The sequence below is a fragment of the Seriola aureovittata genome, chromosome 20 (assembly GCF_021018895.1).
Source record: "Seriola aureovittata isolate HTS-2021-v1 ecotype China chromosome 20, ASM2101889v1, whole genome shotgun sequence".
In the NCBI taxonomy this organism is placed as follows: domain Eukaryota; kingdom Metazoa; phylum Chordata; class Actinopteri; order Carangiformes; family Carangidae; genus Seriola; species Seriola aureovittata.
Genome location: NC_079383.1, coordinates 14,327,838 through 14,349,604, shown reverse-complemented (window position 1 = coordinate 14,349,604; position 21,767 = coordinate 14,327,838). Strand labels below are relative to the sequence as shown.

Sequence of the window (21,767 nt, the reverse complement as noted above, 5' to 3'; positions counted from 1 at the left end):
AAAAAAAAAAGAAAGAAAATAATTGATTGTGTGTTTTTGTTTTGTTATGAATTAATTCAGCATTGACCGGAAATATCTACATGCCGCACATTCAAATTCAAATGCTTTCAGTTATGAGGTTTTGATACATGAATGATAGAAACCACTAAATATTAAAGGATTCGACTTCAGGACTTTCTAATGTTTTTATCTTATTTATTTGTTTTATTCAGTTTATTCTCAAACTACGGTACATTTCCAGTAAAACCCCATTGTGTTTTATGCTGCACAATCATCTTTGGGTAATACCAGCCGGCATGCTAATGAGTGAAATGTTCAAAAAATTCAAGGTAACACAGTTTGTTTTTACATTCTCTGTTATATGCAAATGAAAAGATCAGAGCCAAGTAAGATGCCCCCCCCCCCGTAAGTCTTTGTCTGGAAGAGAAAGTCAAGCATTTGTCATCATTCATTCATCTAAGAGGTAAGTGTTGTGAATTACAACCAAGTACTGCAGCCAATCACAACCACAGAGGTCATGAAATCAGTGATATACCATGACTTTCTCCTGCAGCTCTGCCTTTGAAAAGTGGGCAAACCTCTGATCAGCATGACTCGCGGCCGCAGATCAGATCACATTTGGCAGACAACCTCTCTTCAAATCAGGAGTCAGTTTCTCGGAGTTGGTGTGAGGACAGCGGAGGTGATCAAAGCAGCCTCTTAGTGGTTTGGACGGAGCTCACTTGTTTGCTCAATCACTCGCCTTACCAAACTTTCCCTTATTTGTCACATGAATATTTAACTGATGTCATGAATATTGAAAGATGCTCAAAGGCAAGACACCTGTCTTACATTTTAAGAGTCACTGAGAATCTGAAAATAACTTCTATCTTCTCTCTTGTCTGCGTCTGTTTAATGAATTCTGACAGCTGGTATCAGGCACTTGGACCAAAAGTGCCAAACGTCTGATTACAAAATATACAACAAAGCATATTTGTATATTTTTGATCAGCACATTTCAACACATGGTCCTCGGGGTTGATGTTTTTAATATATATGCAGGCATTTTTATTGAGAAAATCTAACCCAACTCTGGAAATCCCTTTATTTACAATCATTACAATTCCCATAAATAGTTAATCGTATTATATGCATGCTCATTTCCACTTCATGGAAAGAGCTAATGAAACATTAGACCCAGGAGCGGCTGATTTGAGAAACCAGGCATGGCAGGGTGCGTTTGTTAATCTTTTTACAGCACATGGCTTCTTGCCTTGGCTGAATCCTGTCCTCTTCATGGTGCTGAGCACAGCCAGAGGTCCTCCGTACTCAAAGGCAGCAAGTGGACCAATACACATGAGGAACAACATACGGATTATCTCAAATAGCTGCACTTTCAATACACCAAAGCAAACCCAGCAGGTTAGTCATACCTGTCAAATATTGTAACTGAAGTTTAACTGACACTGGGAGGAACTGGAGCAAGCAGATTTGATTTCTGACCAATGGACAAATGATTCATTTGCTCAGTGGATGATGAACTACCGAGATCTTTAACTTTATTAAATGCATAAAATGCTGTATTACAAGTAAAAGATCTGCATTCAACATTTTACTTGAGTACATAAAAGTGACAAAGTGTACTGAAAATATCAAAAGTAAATGTACCGATTGAAGAAAATGACCCCATTTAGAGAGTTAGAGCGACTATTGTTAAAGCATTTTCTTATATTGTAGCTGCGGTGGAGCTAATATGGATAAATAATCTATATTAAACTGAAACAAGAAATGTCAATGAATTTGGGAGTGACAGACAAGCACATGTTTAGTAGTGGTAACAGTTTGTGCCTTTAAAATATTATTGCAATAAAGCAAAAGCAGTGTGTAATTTTGTTGTAGATGGTCCTGGTGGTGCAGTAAAGTCAGACAGCTTTATTGTTTAGTAGTTGCAACTATAATAATCATTATTTGATGAATGTAGTGGGATAAAAGAGTACAAAGTAATACTTCAAGTACACGTAACCTACCTTAAAGTATGTGAATAAATGTATTTAGTTACTGTGCATCGTTGATTTCTGCAGCACTTATAAATGATGTTAAAATGGTTATACTGGCTTTGCAGAGTTGAAAATCTGAAGCTCTGAAAGTGTTTTTTTCTTTTACTTCTTCAGAAATTGTCTATTGCTGTTGTCTTTTTTTTTTAGGGACATTGTGACCTGTAGCAGCACACAATCAAGTGAAAAAGTACAGTCAGTTATCAGGATAATTATTTCTGTGAGTCGAAGTGAGAGTTTTATAAGCTTTTGAGCTGTCTGTTACAAACATTTTGTTTCCTAAAGAACCTAATGTGCTGCACTTTCTAATAATATTACACATTAATATCAGCTGGAACCTCAAACCGTCTGCTTTCATACTCGAACTACGCATTTTTAATCAAATCATCATCTGTTTCTAAGCTTTACATGAACAGAATGCTTGTTGAGGAGGCATCGACTGTGAAATATAAATATTTAAATGAAAAAGACCTGAATGAAGCTCGTTGAACATAATTTTTTCAGTAACAGAAATTGGCATAAACAACCTGAGTCTTGAGCTTTAAGTGAGCATCTCTGGTACTTGAATAAAAAATGAATCAGCTTTGAGTCCCTGTAGAAGAGAGCACTTAAGCTTCAATTAGGCACCAGCACGTTATATGTTGCATTCATTGAAGAAATTAAAACTGTTCATGGTCCAGAGTTTTATAGTAATGATGAGATCATTTTACCTTAAAAGACACTGAACACACAATTGAAGCAAAGTATGACGTGGACTTGGAGTATGAGGATAGAAAACTAAACTTCTGCCTTTTTTGTATATTTGTAAATGATTTATTTCATTCAGTTTGCGTGAAACAATGTCAAATTGTTATGCAAGTTACATTTTCCGCCACGGTAACACTCTTTACATACACTGTACAACAAAATTAATGATGATAATATACAAAAACAAAACTAAAAAGTGGTTTTATGTGTACACAAAAGTGGTTTTTTGTGACTTTAAGCTAATAAATACTTACAGTACATTTGTAGCTTCACAATGGTATGCACTGCACCAGTGTTACAATATAATTCAATTACAACAAACCAAACAAATCAACCCTCAGTTCTTAAATACACACCACACAATATCCAGTTTTTAAATAAACAAATCTATATTACACATATTTCAATACTGAATAGTTACTGTAAGTGCACATTAGAATGATTGTTGATTTAATGTCCCTTTTTAATATCATCTCACTGATACACAACAACCATGCCAGGTTACAAAAAGACTTAAAAGGTAATATCTAGCAACAGTGGCTGAATTTTTAAAATACTGTATACGAAACCTGTTTTTTTTCATACGTACAAATCTATTTCACCATCATGAGACGTACATTGGCAAATTCACACAGTTACATACATTTTTACTGACAACAGAAGAAGGGCACAGAACAATTTAAGGAATTACAATACAAGAGGAATACCCTTGTTGTAAATCTGAAGCTAAAGCTAGCAGTCGGTTAGCTTAGCCTCGCACAGGGACTTTTCATAGGTAGAAACAGCTCGCCTAACTCTGTCTAAAGGTAACAAAAGCTCAGTAATTAACACATCGTATCTTATCATTAAATCTGTACGAAAGCCTGAGTGTAAAAACGAGTTGTGGTTATGCGTTTCACAGTTTCTTGGCCAGGAACAATTAGCTTCCTGACAACAAGACTTCACAGGAAAGAAATATGACATATTAATTTGTGTGCGTTGTGTGCGCATTTCAGACAAAACTAGGCTAGCCATTTCCACCTGCTTTCAGCCTTTGTGCTAAGCTAAGCTAACCGGCTGCTCGTTTCAGCTAAATATTTACCCTGCAGACATGAGAGAGGTATCAGCCATTTCAGCTAACTCTTGGAAAGAAAGCAAATAAACATTATTCCAAAATTCTTTTAAGCTTTTGTTACCAACCAAACATCAAATATGACTTTGCTCTTTGTTTCCTCTTCATCCTCTCTACTCCTCTTCAATTTCACTTGATTCAGACAGAACGTGAGGAGAATTTTGAATTGAATACAAAGTCAATGTTACAACGCTATTGGAAGCGAATTCATGTCCACGAAAGTTGAAAAATGTTTCAACTTGGTGAAAAATCATATCCCGGGACTTATTTTGAAACTGTTCCATACCCGTACAGAGACAAGAGGAGAACAGAGAGAGCCTGGAGGGAAATAACAAAGAACTGGGGATTCTGGTGAGTTATGAGTTCAGTCAGAGGCTGAGCTGAACACCAACACAGAAACACGCTCCCACAGATATGGTTGGTGCGTCCATTGCTAGCTAGCATACAGCTAACATCTGTACAGTTGGTAAAATACATTGGCTGTTTAGAGAAAGTAAATACAGTCTATCCAGAAAATGGCAAAATTAGCATGAATGATGCAAGGTGAAACTTTGCTTTCCTTTGTGTTGGAACACACCTTTAGGTATGACCCCTTAAATCAGCAGTGGGTTGAGATGATGGTTTTTTTGCAGGTAAAACTGGACTGAACTGGATGTTCCCTGTTGCACAAACATTGAAGTGACTAGTGTAACCTTGTTAGATGAAAAGACCGGTGACAGCACCGTTGTGACGGGGCCAGTCATCCTTGTAACCTTGTTTTGCTTTTACATACATACTGTCAAGTTCAACCTCCTTCAACTGAGAAATTTGAACCTGGCACGTCAACGCAGAAGTCAGGAAATATTTTTGCACAATCAAAGGATGCTGGAGTTAAAGCTAATGTCAGTCTACCAAAGCATCAACAAGAAAGGTTCTCGTCAAACTGCATGTAATACTCTGTATTATGAATCCAAGGACTGTTTTAAAATGCAATGCAGGGTCTTCTATTAAGCTTTTATGCGTGACAATAAAACACAGGCTGCTACATAAACAAGCTTGTACAAGAGAATTTTATGTACCTGAAGCGGCATTAAATCTGACGTTGCACTAACATGAACAAAAACAATTACAGTGACATATTACTGATATTGTAGCCACAATGCAATCAGTATGGCACAACAGTCCATAGTAATTTATTATACTTTACACTGTATACTTACTGTACAATGGTAAATGACTCCGGACAAGTAAATGTAAACATTCGAGGACTGAATTGCTTAAAGGCATTTCCTCTCCACAGCTGCTTTTCAGCCCCACAGCCAGTGAAGATTGGATTGAAAGTGTCACTTCAAAATACTGAAACAGGCACTTGTCAGCGATCAGCACAAAACTGCCAGAGTGCCTCAAATAATAAAACACATGAACCTTACCACAGGCTCAGAGTCACACACAACAAGAGGGAAGGCTGTACTGATGAAATGGAAGGCAAAGGGCAATCAGTCTCTCATGAGAGTGATAGTGCAGAGAAGGGCATTTGTACTCCAAACCCATCGTTGTGAATCAGCGTCACACTGGTCACCTGGTCTGAAGCCGCAACCATTTGGCATGTATGGAAATAAAGTGTCCTGCTGGTTATCAGCCAGTTTTTCTTTTCCTGTCTTCCTACACAGTGAGGAAAACAAAATGTGGCACACTGATTTGTTCTTTTTGGTTGCCTAAACAAATGCTTTAAAACATATTGTGCTCAAACACAAACCCCATAATGCATTCCTGGTACTTTTCTTCCAGTGTGATGACAGTGCACACACTAAGAATATAAATAACAGGACTTTGTGTTAAAAACCATCAGCTCCCTCTCTTCCAATGGTTGTGTCTTTGCACCAGCCTTGATCATTTGAAGCTGCGGGAATCCACTAAGTGATTTTTAATCAGCACATAATTACATCAGATTGTGTGTCTGCTGGTGGAGTTCACATTTGGATCCCTCACCTAACCCCATTAATATGTGACATTTTGCTTTGCCCAGTGTCTGAGCACACAGGGAACTTAATATCAATTGACCAAATGAACCACAATATGACTCATAAATTCACCTGTACAGGGACACTGAGTCATGAAATGAAGGACAAAGATTCAATGATCTGCATTCAAATGTGCAGAAGCTGTGCTTGTAAAGCAATGCATTTGTATTTTTGTCACTTAAACTTAAACCTCTTTTTTTTTTTAAATAAGCGTGGAGATTAAAAGCTGCTTAGAAAGTGATTACTGTCACACTGTCGTCTAATATCTTTTTTTTCTGTGCTGTCATCACTGTCCTTTATCCCTGTTACACTCAAGCATCACATCCTCCACTAGTGCATGTGTTAATGAGAAAGTGTGTGTGTTTTTTTTTCTTCCAGAGCTTACATACGTTGTGTCCTGCCTGATGTTTGGCACGAGAGTATTTTGAACAGCATGTACGTCTGTATCACCGTTTGCGTGAGTCAAATGCTAGACAAGTCGTCATGACAGGAGGAGGAACCCCGGCGAGTTTTCGGGCTGCATCGTGTCAGCATGGTGATCTGGGTGCTGAAGTTGTTGCTGCTGCCGATAGACGGGTGTTGGTATTTGGTGTCGGAGGTCATGTATCTCTGCAGGTGCCACCTCCGCCATTTCCTCTTGATCTCTCCTTGGACCTACGATGGATTAGAACAGTAAGAAGTCTGAGTAGCAGCTTATAATAAAGCCAGTGATTCACCATGTAATCTTGTACCTGTTATATAAATGAGGAACCAATAAACCAGGCATAGTTTTAAAGAAGGGGGGCGTATCTGTAAAATGAGTAATTATGACCCACATTAAAAAGATTAGAGTGAAAAACTGGCAGCAGAGATGCCATTTTACAGTGCATGTACTGTGAATTATTTTAACAGTACATTACTGTATAATGGATTACAGGATAACTGACTTTTACTGTAATTTTAAAGGTACAATCTATCACTTTTGCATTTGATTCCTACAAATCCCCAAATCAAAAAAAACAAAGCAAGACAATACACATTTAACAAAATATCGCTGTAGTTTATTACATGTCCTGAAACATTTGTATTACAAAACCGACAAGGTACTGCATAACCATATTGGAGAGAAGTCCCCAATAAAATTCTCATAAGCATAACCTCATATGCTGAAGTATAACAGCATCACGAACAGTGTAACAGAACTATCACAGTCTAGCATGGAAACAAGTCTTTTGCCCAAGTGAATGTGAACTGCATGACGGCAAAAGTGAAACGCAGAAAGAGAGAAGAGAAAGTGACCAGTGAGCGAGGATGAGGATACAGAGTTTGGCTGGTATCCTCAGTCACCAATGACGAGTGCCTGTAAGGCAAACGAACAAACAATAAAAAAAGATTTAGCGAAACACGACAATACTTGGCTAATATGACAATGTCATTCAGTTTAAATGAACAGACACAATAAAATGTGTTTAATCTGGTTTAATAACAATAACACTCTGACTCACCTCACTTCTTTATCATCGAGGAACACTTTAGTAAGTCCAGGTCCTCACTTGCTTCTGAAAAATCTTCCCGTCCTTCCCATTTGTACGTAGTTGTACAGTCAACTCTGTAGTAGCACAAGTAAACACAAGTTAGCTACATCTTGACACTGCAGTGGTCGAGTAATGTTAATAAAGTTAACTTTACTGGCTGCCTTCAATTGAGTATCTAAGGATACTGTGCCTTATTTACAGAACTGTTTAATGAAAAAGGCTGGAAACAACATCTTTGCTGTTAGCTAGCTAATGTTTCTCGCACTACAGAACTTGTATTTGTACCAATTTTAGTAATCTAATGCAATGAAAGAGACCTAATGAAACTTTATCTGAAAGCTCAACAGTTCAATAATCATGCAGAGAAAACAAAATACCGGACAATGCTAATTAAGTGAGATAAGCATAATGTTACCTTCTTGGCTGAAGTCTGTGGGAACGGTTTCCATACTGAAGCTGTACTTGCGGAAGTCAAGCTCAGAAATCGCGAGACGCATCTTTTCATTCAAAAATGAGTGCATGAGAAGTTCGAGTAATAAAAAAATGTTCTCGCCAAAACAGAAACATTAGCTCACAATAATCAGACCTCTTTGAGGTGGTTTTGTGCATCACTTTAGCCATTTTTTGCGGTTATTTGTCACTTTGTGTTTGCCTCTCTTTGTAGCATTTTGTGTGTCTTTGTAGTCGTTCAATTGACTTTCCGACCAGAAATGTGAACATACAGAAGCTTTGATCCAAGGGCCCTCAGCCTGTACACCCAGGAAGCCCATTCAGTAATCCATCCATAATACCAACAAGCCAACTGCCTATCACCTTGTGACTCTGGTGGTGGTAGTGATGGGGGGTGCCCTTCCTCTAAAATGTTCAGTTGTTACTCCATTGTTCCCCATGATCTTGTTTTCTTCCACAGCAGCTACATTTAATTATTGTGAACCTTTTTTTTCCCCCATTTGTATGTTTCTTCCACTGACCTGCATAAGACAATAATAATACAACGCATAGCAAGTTCATAAAGGCTTTGGGATGTGTTGTTTAGAGCACATGTTCCTCTTTCCATGCAAAAAACAAAAACAAAAAAACTGCCTAGTACCTAAGACGTGATACAGTTTACATTAAACAGAAGAAAAACTAGGTTTTGCATGGCCAGCAACAGCAACCAAAGCTGAAGAGCTTTCCAACTCTGTGTAGGAATATGAAAAATAAGCTCCCACATAAAGATTACGTTTCATTCTGGTAAGACAGAGGAAAGGGAACTAAAACGTAAAGGGACCTTCTGCAGCATGAAAGTAGAGGGAGCATTAGCATTGCCTCACGAAGATGATAAGGCACTGAGGGGTGATGCAGAGTTTTTTTTTTTTGCTCTAAATCTGGCAGGTTTTACTGTACAGAGTAAAGTTATTATATTGGATGTATGTCTACGTTAAGCCGATTTTCAAATCTGTTGCAAAGCAGTGATTTGAAAAGCTTTGCAAAAGATCTTCTTTTTCCCATTCAAGCCTCATTCTTCTGAATTTTCAAAGTATGTCATTGATGAAAATTGCACTCCATGACTGCATTTCGAGAAGTTTGAAGATTCAAATGAGACAGATTCAAAAAAAAAGAATGTATCCATTTACTTAGTATAATTGACCCAGACTGTGCTCTTGCAGTTTTGGGCTGGTCTGAAAACTCCCTAAAATGTCTAATATTCTGTATGTTTTTCCCTAAAAAGTGTTATTTTGTTTTAGGAAATGGCTCAATGTTCAGACCTGACATTAACATGTGTCTAGGGTGATCTGATCACCGGTGGACAGCTCTCTGTGCACCAGTTCTCACCTGGCCTTCGCAAGGGTCTCTATTTGCATCTCGAGATAGATCGGATTGGATCTCACTCCCCTGCTCTATATGCAAATAAACATCTATGCTGTTATTAGCAAATTGGACTGTGACAGATGGGTCCGTGTTCAATGTGTTTGTGCTTATCAGAGAGAGCAACAGAGAGAGAGCGGGACACAGAGGGGCTGAGAGAATCACTGCACTGGGCACAATGAAATAAGGTTTTAGCTGTTTGAAATAGTAATATTTTCAGTTCATGATGAAACTGTGGGGACTTATTAAACTGCGTCAGAGGACGGCAGTTGAGTAGGTGGTCATTCAATGCGGCCAAGGACGCATGTGTGTTCACACTGCTAAAAGAATGTGACCACATGTGGCCGAGACCACCTCTGAATGTGGTCTGAGTGATTGGATCTCGAATGTATCCTCAATGCATCTTGGGTGCGTTCACACCTGTACATGTAAATGCCAAGTCTGACCAGGGCCGACGATATGGTTTCCTGTTTTTATTTAGAGGAGATTAGATACTCCACATCTGGCTCAGGCAGTAAATTCGCTGGTGTCCCTTTATTGATTTTATCAGAAAGCAAAGTGACTCTGCCGCAGCTAAGTGGTGTAGGTTGATTTATGTGTCCCTCTTCAGTCTGGCTTAATGTACAGTCCTTTTGACCAGCCTTTAAAATCATTCCCATTGTACATTTCTGGACTGTGATAATAATCCCAGCCTGTGTGGACACTGGAGATGAGGCATATTTGGCCTTGCATGAACAATTACTTATTACTTTGGTAAGCTTTTTTAAAAAAAAATTTATAATATGTTGGTGGGTGTATTGGAGTATTATTCTTGCATAATACATATGTTTATGCCCTTTGTTTCTTTTTGTTTTCATAGATAATTCCTGTAATTTCTGTCTTTTGTTGATGATACATTCCACATGTTTTGTTGTGGACTGTATACCACTCTTGAGCCTCCATTGATTTAAAGACTACACCACCAAGACACAACACCTAACAAAGGACACCTGGAAATTGCACCCGATTAAAATTCAGGCAGCATAGTGTTAAGGCTTGCCATCCGGCCCATCACTTTGATTCAATCTGGCCCAGCGCTGGAAACATAACTAATCTGCCCACAGAGAGCCTCTGCAGACATCACTGAATAGCTCCCTGCCATAAAGGATGTGCTTTTTACAGCCCTCCCACCCTGCAGGCAGAGCATAGAAAATATACAGCGAGGAGCCCAAGGCTGGAACGACCAGCGGTGGTGACGCATACCCACAGCGCCGTCCACCTTTCAGGCCTGTGTGTGTAATGGTGAACCGGGGGAGCCACGGAGAAACTACATTTTCTGGGAATTACCACAGCAGCACTGTGGGCTATCTCTGCATGGGAATCTTGACATATAACAGTGTGTGTATGTAAACTGTTTACATCACTGTGTGGGGGGTGCCTACCTCTCCGTTGAGGAAGCAGTAAAGGACTGCAACCACAAAGCCCTAAAAGGGGAAGAAAAACATAAATAAGAGAGCTGTCATGGTAAAAACTCCAGTTAGACTTTACAGCTATTTGCTAATTTAAGAATAAAGTGTGGCATTCATGAGACATAAATGGATTACACTAACAAAAACAATGCATACCATACGATGGCTAGTTTATAGTAATAATGATAAGGTGGGATGAGAAGAATGATGGGAGGAATGTGCTGGAATAGTTTCCTTGGTTTCCAGGTGGCCTGTAATGCAGCTGTGCTGTCGAGCTGCACTCTCCATCATTCCTCATCCTTATGTGATGAACTGAAATAACACCGGGGGCTTAAAAAGGTAACACTGCCACTGCATCGGCCAGCAAAATGCCTGGAGACCTGCCACAATTTTCTGCCAGGGTTTTGTCAATAGTCAAATAATTTTACTTTGGACCCAAAATGGACTTCTGTTTCAGAATTAAATAACCATTTTTTTTTTTTCAGTGTAAGTTGACCTTCTGGGAAAATATTTCACAAAAGGCATCCAATTTAAATTCTAATATAAGAGTTCAAAGTGAAATTTGCAAAATGTAAAATGTAGCATTTTGTTTTTCTAATCACTTGTTCTTAGAAAGTTGATATCGTACCTGAAATGACCCTAGAATCAAGTCAAAAACTAGCCGCAGCTCAGTCTTCACTTGCTCTGGGATGAATGCAAACACAATAAAATTGATCCCAAACAGTGGAATCAAAAGCAGCGTTGATTTCGCCAGCCTCCTGAAACGACAAAGGAAAAAAAAACACAGTCGCATTTCTCCCTCTGGTGAAACCAATTTTAAATCTGTCTCTACATGTGACAATAATGAAATGCAACTCCAGAGTACTTTTCATTTTTACATTTCAACTCAGAGGAGTTGGATGGACGAGAGATGGAAAAACGCATCATTAAAAATATCAGTGGGAAAATAGCTCATGCGTTGCAGCTGGCTCTCCAACACAGGAAAAAAATCACTTAAACACACAGAGCACTATATCTCTGCATAAAGCAGCTGCCAGGGGGAGACTACAGTGTTCTGAGCATCACATGCTTAGTTTTTCTTTTCTGAAGTCTAAAAGGATTGGTCATCCTGTATTGCTCTGAGCATATAAAAGAGTTAAAGGGAGTCACAGAAAAAGAAAAAAAAATTAAATTTACAGCACCAGTTGTACCTACAGGACAAATATATGTATTTTAATTTCAGCTTTCTTTACTTATTCAAGATAATCTTCATTTATTCTGTGAGTGCAGTTCACTTTCACAGATTGTAGACTGAATTCAGCCCAACACAGAAAACTGTTTAAGTGGTGTATAGGATTCACAATGTCCTTAGATGGATCAATAATATTTCATCTTATCTCAGCTGATGAATATTTTATTTTACATCATGAAACAGACATGAAATCATACTCACGAGTACTGGTTGGACTCATTTCTTCCGATATCTGGGCAGTTGATCTTCTGGCGTAGTATTCGAATGATGCAGATGAAGAGAATGAAGTTCATCTGTGGAGAATATTCAACTGTGAGGAAAGTACAGGGGTATTTTACTGTGTAAAAGGGGTTTAATGCTGCTGGTTAATGAAATATTTCTTTAAAAATATTAAATTTTTCCAATATGATATTCCTGGATGGAAAGAAACTTGTACTTCTCCTCTTTATGTTTTCAGTCAAATCAAATGGATTTGGGGGAACGTTTGAGAAATTTAGCTCATAGAAGCCAGATGCTGAATTTCATCTTGCTCTGATTGGATTGTAGTGCTGCCCTGTGGGAAAATGAGCATTTCTAAATTGTTAATTTGGGTTGGACCTCTGAACCGGCAACACATCACTCACATCATGATGCACTCACAAACATCACTCAGCAGCTGCAGAGAGAAAGAGACAGAGCGACCTGACAGCCCGGCCGCTCATGCTGATCCTAATGTGAAATAACACAACTGAACCTGCTTTGTCAACAACTGCTGCAAGGAAACAAAAAAAAAAAGAAAGACAAAGCAGGACCTCAGCAGACATCAGTAAAGGATGAGAATTTGATCTCAAAGATTGTTTGCTTTGTGTATACCATAAAGTCTTTTTTCAAATCTGATGGCGCAAATACTGAATATCAGGTTGTCAATGTAATAGTACCAATAATACCACCCACTATCATGTCGGTGGGGTAAATATGAAGCTAAAGCCAGCAAGACTGGAAATGGGGAAAGAGCCAGTGAGGCTCTGTCCAAAGGTAACACAATCTCGACCACCATCTCTGAAGTTCCCTTATTAACCAGTTATATTTCATTTACTGTAAATATGTAGATGCTTGGTATTTGTATTCCCTTTAAAGTTTGACAATGCTTCTTGTGGTTCTTATGGTTTCCTTGAAATTTCTTGAAAGGAACTAATATGTTACTCTAAATTTTATTTAATTGGTATCAAGAATAGGGAGAATGGAAACATTATTCAAGTAGTACAACTGCTAAATTCAAATTCATTTCCTAGTTAATTTAATTTCCATAACCTAGAGTCCAACAAAAAAGTCTACTAAAGAGTAAAAGACGGTCCACAGTCATGCTAGTTCTGTCAGGCTATACCTGCAATAATATTTTGAGTTGACCTTAATGCTAATACAGCATGCTAACTTGCTCAAAGCGACAATGCTAACATGTTGCTGTTTAGCATATATGTTCACCTTCTCAGTTTTTATTATGCTAACATTTGCTACGGCATTGCCGGCCCTAGAGCCGTGCTAGGCTAATAAGAAAATATGCAAAGAAATAAGAATACAATTGAATACATATGGAAAATAAAGCAAAATTAAATGGTTTTTTGGGGTTAAATGAAGCATCTCTTTCAAAGAAATTATTTCAGAAAAAAACAACTGCTTAGAAACTCAATGAAACTAAAAAAAAAAAAAAAAAAAAAAAAAAAAGAGCTATTGTCCCTGTAATTGGTGCCAAATTTAATAGTTCTATTAGGAAATTTCCAAGAAAATCAATAGGAAATCACAGATGTGTATTATACAGCATTAATAACGCAGTGCAAAAATGCTGGGCTGGATGCAGTTCCTGTACTATAAGTAATTTTTCCTGTCACAACTTAACATGCTCCTCTGTAGCTTCTCAAGTCAGGCTTGTTGAACTCATCTCTACCCTCCTCTTCACACCTCTCTGAAAGTGTCTTCTTTTATCACTCCTCACACATCCACAAATTTGTTCACACGCACACAAACACACACACACAAACACACACGCACACACACACAAACACACACGCACACAAACACACACTGCAGAGTGTCAGTTATTTTGAGAAAAGTATGCTAAATATGAAGCCAGGAGCCTGTTAGGTTATTTTTGCACAAAACAAGGGTAAGCAGCCAGTCAGCTTCAAAATCTAGCCACCAGCGCCTCTAAAACTCACAAATACACACATTATATCTTGTTCAGTACAAAATGGAAGTATTGAACTGATAAATTGTGGTCTTGTAGGGGTAAATGGTCAAACTATTTCTTGGCTTGGAGCAGCGACTCCGTACAGATGTTTTTCTACCTTTGGACAGAGCTAGGGGCCGTTTCCAGTCTTTGTGCTAAGCTAGGCTAACTGGATGCCGGCTGTAGCTATTTGTGTAGACATGGTATCAGCCTTGTCATAACTTGCTGCATGAGAGTGAACAGCCATATTTCTCAAAATATCCTATTACAATATTAGCGTGAGCCAGGAGGCAGTTAGCTTGGCTTTACATAAGGTCTGGCAGCAGGGAGAGACAGCTAGCCTGATTTAGCTTGACCTTATGAACCTCATTAATTAAAATGTTATAAGTTGCTTATTTAACCTGTACACAAAGAGTTTCATGCTTCTTCTTGGAAAAACAGCAGCTAAACTGTTTCCTTGCTGCCAAGATCATTGCCTCTTATGACAAGCTCCATATTTAACACACAGATATGAGAGTGATATTGATCTTCTGATGTAACTCTGGGTAAAAAAAAAAAAGAAAAGCAAATAAGGGTATTTCCAAAAATGTCAAACTAGTCCTTGAACATCCAAAGTAAAGCAAAAGTCTGACTATGTTTTGGTGAATCAGACCAGTGCATCTACGAACATCCCTGTCTTCAGCCTCTCTGTATGCGGCTGTCTGATGATGATGATGATGATGTTTCTGTAGAAGCTGTTACTGTGTTCAGAATGGGAATGGAGGGAAAGACGGCAATGAAGATGCAGTAAAATGAAGTGGATGATGACCTGTCAGTCAAGAAAGACTTGATGGAGATTCTTCTGCCAACTTTGCAAAGTGAAATGAGAACTCTGAGGTCATGCTAACCTCTCATTTGCACTGACATACAGTAGGACTACCAAAAAGATTTGCAGCTCAAAAGCATTCACATAAATTACACTGACAGTTAAGTCTGGGGTGGATTGATGATAACTGACACGTTTTTCTCTCTCACTGGCAATTGGTTTTACTTTTGGAAAAGTCTGACTTGGGAGCTCAGTGTGCCTAAATGTTGATGTAATAGAGTTTGAGTGATAAAAAGGTGCTTAAGGCTTATTAACTTACCAGGATTGATGCTAAAATAGGAGTTTTAATGATCCACCAGAACACATCAGTGTTCTCTATTATATCCCAGCATCTGGTAAGACATGAAACAATATTCATGTACAATATGTGATGATGCAAATCACAGCAAAAAAAACCTTTAGATTTCATGCTGCCAATTCCCTGGTGTTTTTCTTACCCCACATCATTGTAGTAAGCTTTAGCGATGCTCCAAGCTGTGATGAAAATTGTCGGACCTCCTGGGAAAAAATTAAAAAAAATGCACAACAAGGTTATTACTGCATTCCAGCAACAAGGGGTCACAACCTGTAGTCAGTCCTTCAGCGGACAGTTAGTGTGGGGACAGCAGAGACGTATAAAGGCACAAAAGGAAGACATTCTCACCCCAGCCGATCAGAATGTAAGCCCAGAAGTACTTTCTCTCCGAGAAGAAAGAGACGGCCAACAATGCGTGAAGGTAAAGGCCTTCTACCAGCAGCCAGAAGAAACTGGCCATAATACAGTATTGGAAGAACACAATCACTGCTTTGCAGCCAACCTGGCGATGGACAGAATACACAAAAGCATAAATTACACAATTATCATCTGAGATACACAGATGGATACATAATGAATGAGAACAAGATTTCAACAAAGCTATTAAAGTGCCATTTCATTCTCTTCAGTGACAAAAAAATTGAAAAGGGGAAAAACTCATAGAAATGCATGAAAAAATTGGAGCAGGCTGCCTGTATTCCAACTTCAAAATAAAAATGACAATTAATGTCTTCTTCGTGATTCAGCCGAGCACTTCAACACAAACACATGCATAATCAAGTGAAACAGCAGGGACAGAGAGTACCATCAACAACAGTGTCTCACGTAGTAAACTGAGGGTAGCACAAGTCAGCTGATATGACTTTGTGCATGTGATTGCAGATTAAATCTGAGGCTCCAGCGAACAATAAATGACAGTCTAATATTAAAAAACTTTCTACATTGAAAAAGTAGTTTTTATAGTCTAACATTAGCCTAAAATATGTCTAATAATGGTAATTTCCTTAGATAGCGTTTCAATGAAGGTGTATGATGAATGAGTCACATGGAAGCAATGCAGTGCATAAAGTCCAGCAGATACAGGTCAGAAGCTTCAGTTAATGTCCACATCAAACATCAGAATGGGGAAAAATGTAATCTCAATGACTTTGACCGTGGTATGACCAGACGGGCAGGTTTGAGTGTTTGTGAAAACTGCTGATCTCCTGAGATTTTCATATACAACGGTCTCTAGAGTTTACCCAGAAGGCCAAAAACAAACAAACATCCAGTGAGCAGCAACTGTTTGCCTCAGCAGTTCTGTTGATATGAGAGAGAGGGAGAGAGAGAGAGAGAGAGAGAGAGAGAGAGAGACTCAGAGCAGAAAGGCCAGACTGGTTGGAGCTGACAGAAATGCTACGGTAACTCGGATAACCACTCTTCACAACTGTGGTGAGAAGACAAGCATCTCAGGATGCACAACACGTGCAGAGGGCCATGTCAGGATCCACTCCTGTCAGCCACGAACAGAAAAGCGAGGCTGCAGTGGGCACAGGCTCGGCAGAACTGGACAGCTGAAGACTGAAAACACGTCCTGGTCTGATGAATCTCTGAATGAATTCAGCTTCAACAGCATAAATCCACGGACCCAACCTCCCTTGTGTCAACAGTCCAGGCTGGTGTTGGTGTGGGGAATGTTTTCACGGCACATTGGGCCCCTTAATACCAATCAATTATAGTTAGAGTATTATTATTAGAGTATTGTTGCTCACAATTTAGCATCTTCTAATGGCTACTTCCGGCATAAAAAAAAAAAAGCAAAAGCCGTCTCTTATCGGATTTGTGAACGTGGCGATGAGTTCATTGTACTTCAGTGGCCTGCCCAGTCACCAGACTTGAATCCAGCAGAACGTCTTTGGGACCTTGGTAGAACGGAAGATCTGCAGCAAGAATGAGCCGCTGAAAAATCTGCAGAAATAACGTGACGCAATCATGTCAACATGTGTTTCCAACATCTTGTGGAATTCATGCCATGAGGAGCTGTTTTGAGACCCAACCCAGCATTAGGATGCTAATAAATAAAGTGCTTGGTGAGCGTATTTTTGACCGATAGTAAGCATCCCAGTGATATAAGCCACATAGTTAGATGAATGTAAAATGTAAAATGTAATCTCTTCCCAAACCAGAGGAAGCAAAGCCAGCAAAGTGCAGAAAATGTTCCAGCAGATATTTAAGCGCGTGAGGAAAGCTGAAACAACCATGCAGGATAATACGATCAGCTGTACTCTGGTTGGCTGACTGCACAACAGCACAACCCTTCCATCAGGACGAGTGAATTCATTCAAAATTCAGTTTGCTCTTTTCGAACGCAGAGCGGGGATCCTGCTGTTGAAACTGCTCTCGTTAAATTCGAGAAGAAAAAAAAAATCGTTCATTTACCAGATGCAAGACATGGGATGAAATGGGAGGAGAGAGAGAAAAGGACATGTGTGTGATTGAGGATGGACTGATGCACGTTATGGACGGAGAGATACGGACAGTAGAGCACACATGCACAGATAACAAAGATGTGATTAAAAGCTTCTTTTTTTTCTTCTCCCACAAGCCGAAACAAGGACAAACAAGTCATGACATAACGCTGAAAATGCCACACCTCTTACTTCGACTTGGAATGTGTCACATGACAAATGAACTCCAGCGAAATGCCCGAGCCTCTGCAGAAGAGGGGGACTCTTCATGAAAACATGAGCATCAATCATCACTGAGGCTGAAGAAGTGGACGTCAAACTAGCTTCTAGTTTAGTACACTGATCTTTCAGCACTTTCCTGGGATAACACGGGCATCTCGGTACATGTTGTGGCCATTAAAACTGATTACAGAACCATGCGTATTTAATGGTGTGGTTGTAATTAATGACAGATTATGACATTAACTCTAGTACAGTATTTAAATAAAATCTAGGGGTACCTTTGTGTATTATTTCCATTTAATGCTACTTTACAGAGCTTTACAGCTCCGTTTCAGAGGTAAATATTGTGCTTTTTATTCTACCACATTTATTTGACACCTGTGGTTACCAGCTCGCACATTAAAATGATTTTTAACCTATGAAGAGCTAAAATGGATGCATTGGGATGGACTTAACTACAGCATAAAGTAGCTAGTTAAAGCTATAAAGTTGACAAACTGCTGCAGTCTAAAGAAAACGATGCATCAAGTGATTCAATTTTCTTTCAGATAAACTTAAGAATTAAAAACTCCCTTCATTCTCGCAAAGGCGAAAACACAGGGCTCTTTTTCTTAGCTCAGGAAATATTGACATTTGAGAGAGATACCTGGTTTTCCCAGGACTCAGGACAGAAAGAAATACTGCTGACAGTAATAAGAATCCAAGTGAAAGCTCAGGTTTCATCTGCCAAGTAAGTACATTTTGCGTTTAATTATTCTGTACATTTATTTCAATCGTGCCAGACTTGAACTTGTAATAAAGTATTTTTACATGGCGCTACTACTCCTTTTTTTAATCATCAACAATTCATTAAACTAATATTTATTACCACTGATGCATCTAAATATTGATCTTTATATTTTACACACAAATCAGAAGTACTTCTAAAATAATAAGGGCGTAATAGTCAACACCAGAATACAAATGACATAAAAAATAAATGATGAAAAACATGTTTGTCTTTGTACATGCAGTGTGTTTATATAACGTATGCGGTAATGTACAGAGGAAATGTTTTAGTCCAAACATTTAAGAACCACATATGGTAGGATGTGGGAATTTATGACATTTCTTTGCATATAGATGCTAATTTATCCGCCTAGAGGAAAGTCTAGTAAAGTAAGAGGCCACTGTATTTGCGCACAAAGGAGGAAGCTGGGGAGATTTCCACTCTCTGCCCAGCTGAAAAGTGCTGTCTGAATCATACTGGCATCATGGGGAGATAAGGAGTTCATGTTATTACTATACTTTTACTTGAGTTAAAGATCTGAATACTTTTTCTACTGTCCATATTAGGATCTGCTTAACCATGCGAGCTACATTTTTTTTTTTTCCCCCAAGTGGAGAAAACTTCCTCTTTTGGCATGTTGACAGAGAATTTCACACAGAACAGCCTCTCGTAAAAGGCCGGTAAGTTTGCGTGTTGAATCAAATACACCGGGGATACTAGTTTACGCAACTGAGGAATGTAGCTTCCTGTCTTGTTTTGTACACTTCTTCAGCATAGAGGTAAAGTTTGGGACAGCTCATTAAAGCAGCTGGTAGTGAAGCTGACAGGGATTTTGTAGCCTATGTGAATGGATTCCCGCTTGGTATGTTGAGGGGAGGTAAATGTCTGAACCTTTTCTGCTGGTTGTAATGCGTGCAAATCAGAGCAAATTGTTCACCGGAGCTCCATTTGAAAAAAGCCTACCACTGGTAAAATGTGGATGAATGGTGAGATATTTTGCTACTGGAAAAAAACACAGGGAAAAAGATGGATTTGAATAAACAGGTCCGTGCACACACGCACCGTGACAACCGCACAGGTACCGTAAATAATGCATTTATTTTGATTCAAGCTTCCCTACAGTGATTATATCATGAATTAATCTAACGGATTGCACAGGCAAACATGAAGCTATACAAGAAGGGTGATGAACCAAGCATGCAGAACACCTACACCCCCCCCCCACACACACACACACACACACACACACACACACAGAGAAAGCAACAGTAACCGAGCCAGCAGTTGTAATGGAAGTAATGTCAGGGTCATGATGAGCGCTGTAGCACCAAACCTTCCTCTATAATGTCTTTTTCAGCCAACCCATGACAGCGGCTGGCTCCTGTCAACACAATAGTTCCATTAACACACTGGAGCCGGCCAGAGAGCTCACTAACAAACACACTCTGAGGCTCCACCCCCTCGTTCTCTGGCCTCTGTGGCCTCGTCGTGTAACGTAAACCTCGCGTTCATGGAGCCTGACTGTGGCCTCAGGGGCCCACTGCTCTGTGGTTCAGCGGCATGTCGTGAGCTGGTGGTGGTGGTGGTACAGAAAGCTGACCGGGAGACATCCAGACACTGTCGTTTGATGTAAGTCTAAGCATAAGCGGTTTTGCTTTTTAGCTTAGCTTTTTTTTTTTTTTCTGTTTTCTACATATATACTTTTTTGAGAGGTACAGAGATGAAATAAAACTTAAGGATGCCAGGCAGGCATTCTGGCATCTGAAGAGCTCTCATATTAAAATATTCAGCACATCTCTCGTTTCTGTTGCCAATAACTCAACCCTCTGAGAAAGAGCCAACATCATCTGGGTATCATGGCTTATTAACATTATCAATATCCATTCAAGTATTCAATTCCCATCTAAAAAAAGGAAATTGCTCTGAGCCTCTCTAAGAAAATAATATTTTTTTAAATACCCAAAGTATTTATTCCACCTTTCTTATGGTACAAAGTCTTAGCATGTTTCCTTTTCACTGCATGTCCAGGTTGCAAATCTTCAATAACTGAATTTAAGGGAAGTTGTATGTTTATGTTAAAAATAAACTTTAGTTTAAATACTTGCAAGCGAACAGTTTGAAATACAATAAAACAGAATGGAAAATACAAGATTTAATTCCATAGATTTGATAAAATCTTAAATCTTAAAGTCTTAATCCGTCTGTAATACATGTTGGTATATTCACCAGATGCAGAGCTGATTATCTAAGCCAGTGGATAACAAGAGAGACAGTCCTCTAAGTACGGAGGTGTTAAAGCATTCAGAGCCTTTTAAACAAACAATAAAACATTCAAATTGCTACTAAAATAGACTGGGAGCCAGTGGAAAAAGATTAAAATGTATGAATCTCAAGATTCAATCTGACCCTGATTCTTGGTGTCACAGTTTGATTCAAAATTGATTTTTCCTTCACCAGTTCTTGATTCAATGATAGAAAAGGGGACACTAGGGTTCAGCTAACAGGTCTTTATTAAACTCGCTGTTTTTCTTAGAGAAAGAAGCAGAAAAAAGGGGATTGAAAGTGAGGAGTTTTTGTTTTTAATTAAATAGTTAACTACATTTAGGAGTCTTCTTAAAGTCTTATGAGAAGTGGATCTTCTGGAGTGTGTGTGTTTGTGTGTGTGTGTGTGTGTGTGTGTGTGTGTGTGTGTGTGTGTGTGTGTGCGGGGGTTGCGGAGCGCTGTTAACCTTAACTCTGCTGCACCTCATTGCTGTACAGACACAGTCAACGTTATTAATAACACAAAAGTTGATTTTTGTCATTTATAGAGCAATAACATTTCTTATCATATAATAATTCCGCTCACACCCCTATGCCATACAATACTCAATTACTTATCAATTTTGGCCTCCACTACAGCATACTGAGAATAGTCACATTGTCTTGTACTAACCTACACCTCGACTTGATTTTGTCTTTGTGATAATGGAAGCGGCTGTTTCACGAAACTACTCCAATTTCCTTCTCGCGTCTTCAAACCAATCCATCGTTT

General features: G+C 38.9%; 1 protein-coding gene across 2 annotated transcripts in view; it reads right to left on the bottom strand.

Moving 5' to 3' along the window:
- Positions 1-2,850: 2,850 nt before the first annotated feature.
- Positions 2,851-21,767, bottom strand: part of vipr1b (vasoactive intestinal peptide receptor 1b) — a 49,994-nt gene continuing 31,077 nt past the window's right edge. For both annotated transcript variants that reach the window (XM_056363672.1, XM_056363673.1), the window contains exons 7-13: positions 15,644-15,797; positions 15,438-15,498; positions 15,260-15,332; positions 12,134-12,225; positions 11,330-11,459; positions 10,675-10,716; positions 2,851-6,545 (exon numbers count right to left, since the gene is read on the bottom strand). In XM_056363672.1, the coding sequence (XP_056219647.1) occupies positions 6,354-6,545; positions 10,675-10,716; positions 11,330-11,459; positions 12,134-12,225; positions 15,260-15,332; positions 15,438-15,498; positions 15,644-15,797 (744 nt within the window). In that variant the 3' untranslated portion in view covers positions 2,851-6,353. The remainder of the gene's footprint in view (positions 6,546-10,674; positions 10,717-11,329; positions 11,460-12,133; positions 12,226-15,259; positions 15,333-15,437; positions 15,499-15,643; positions 15,798-21,767) is intronic.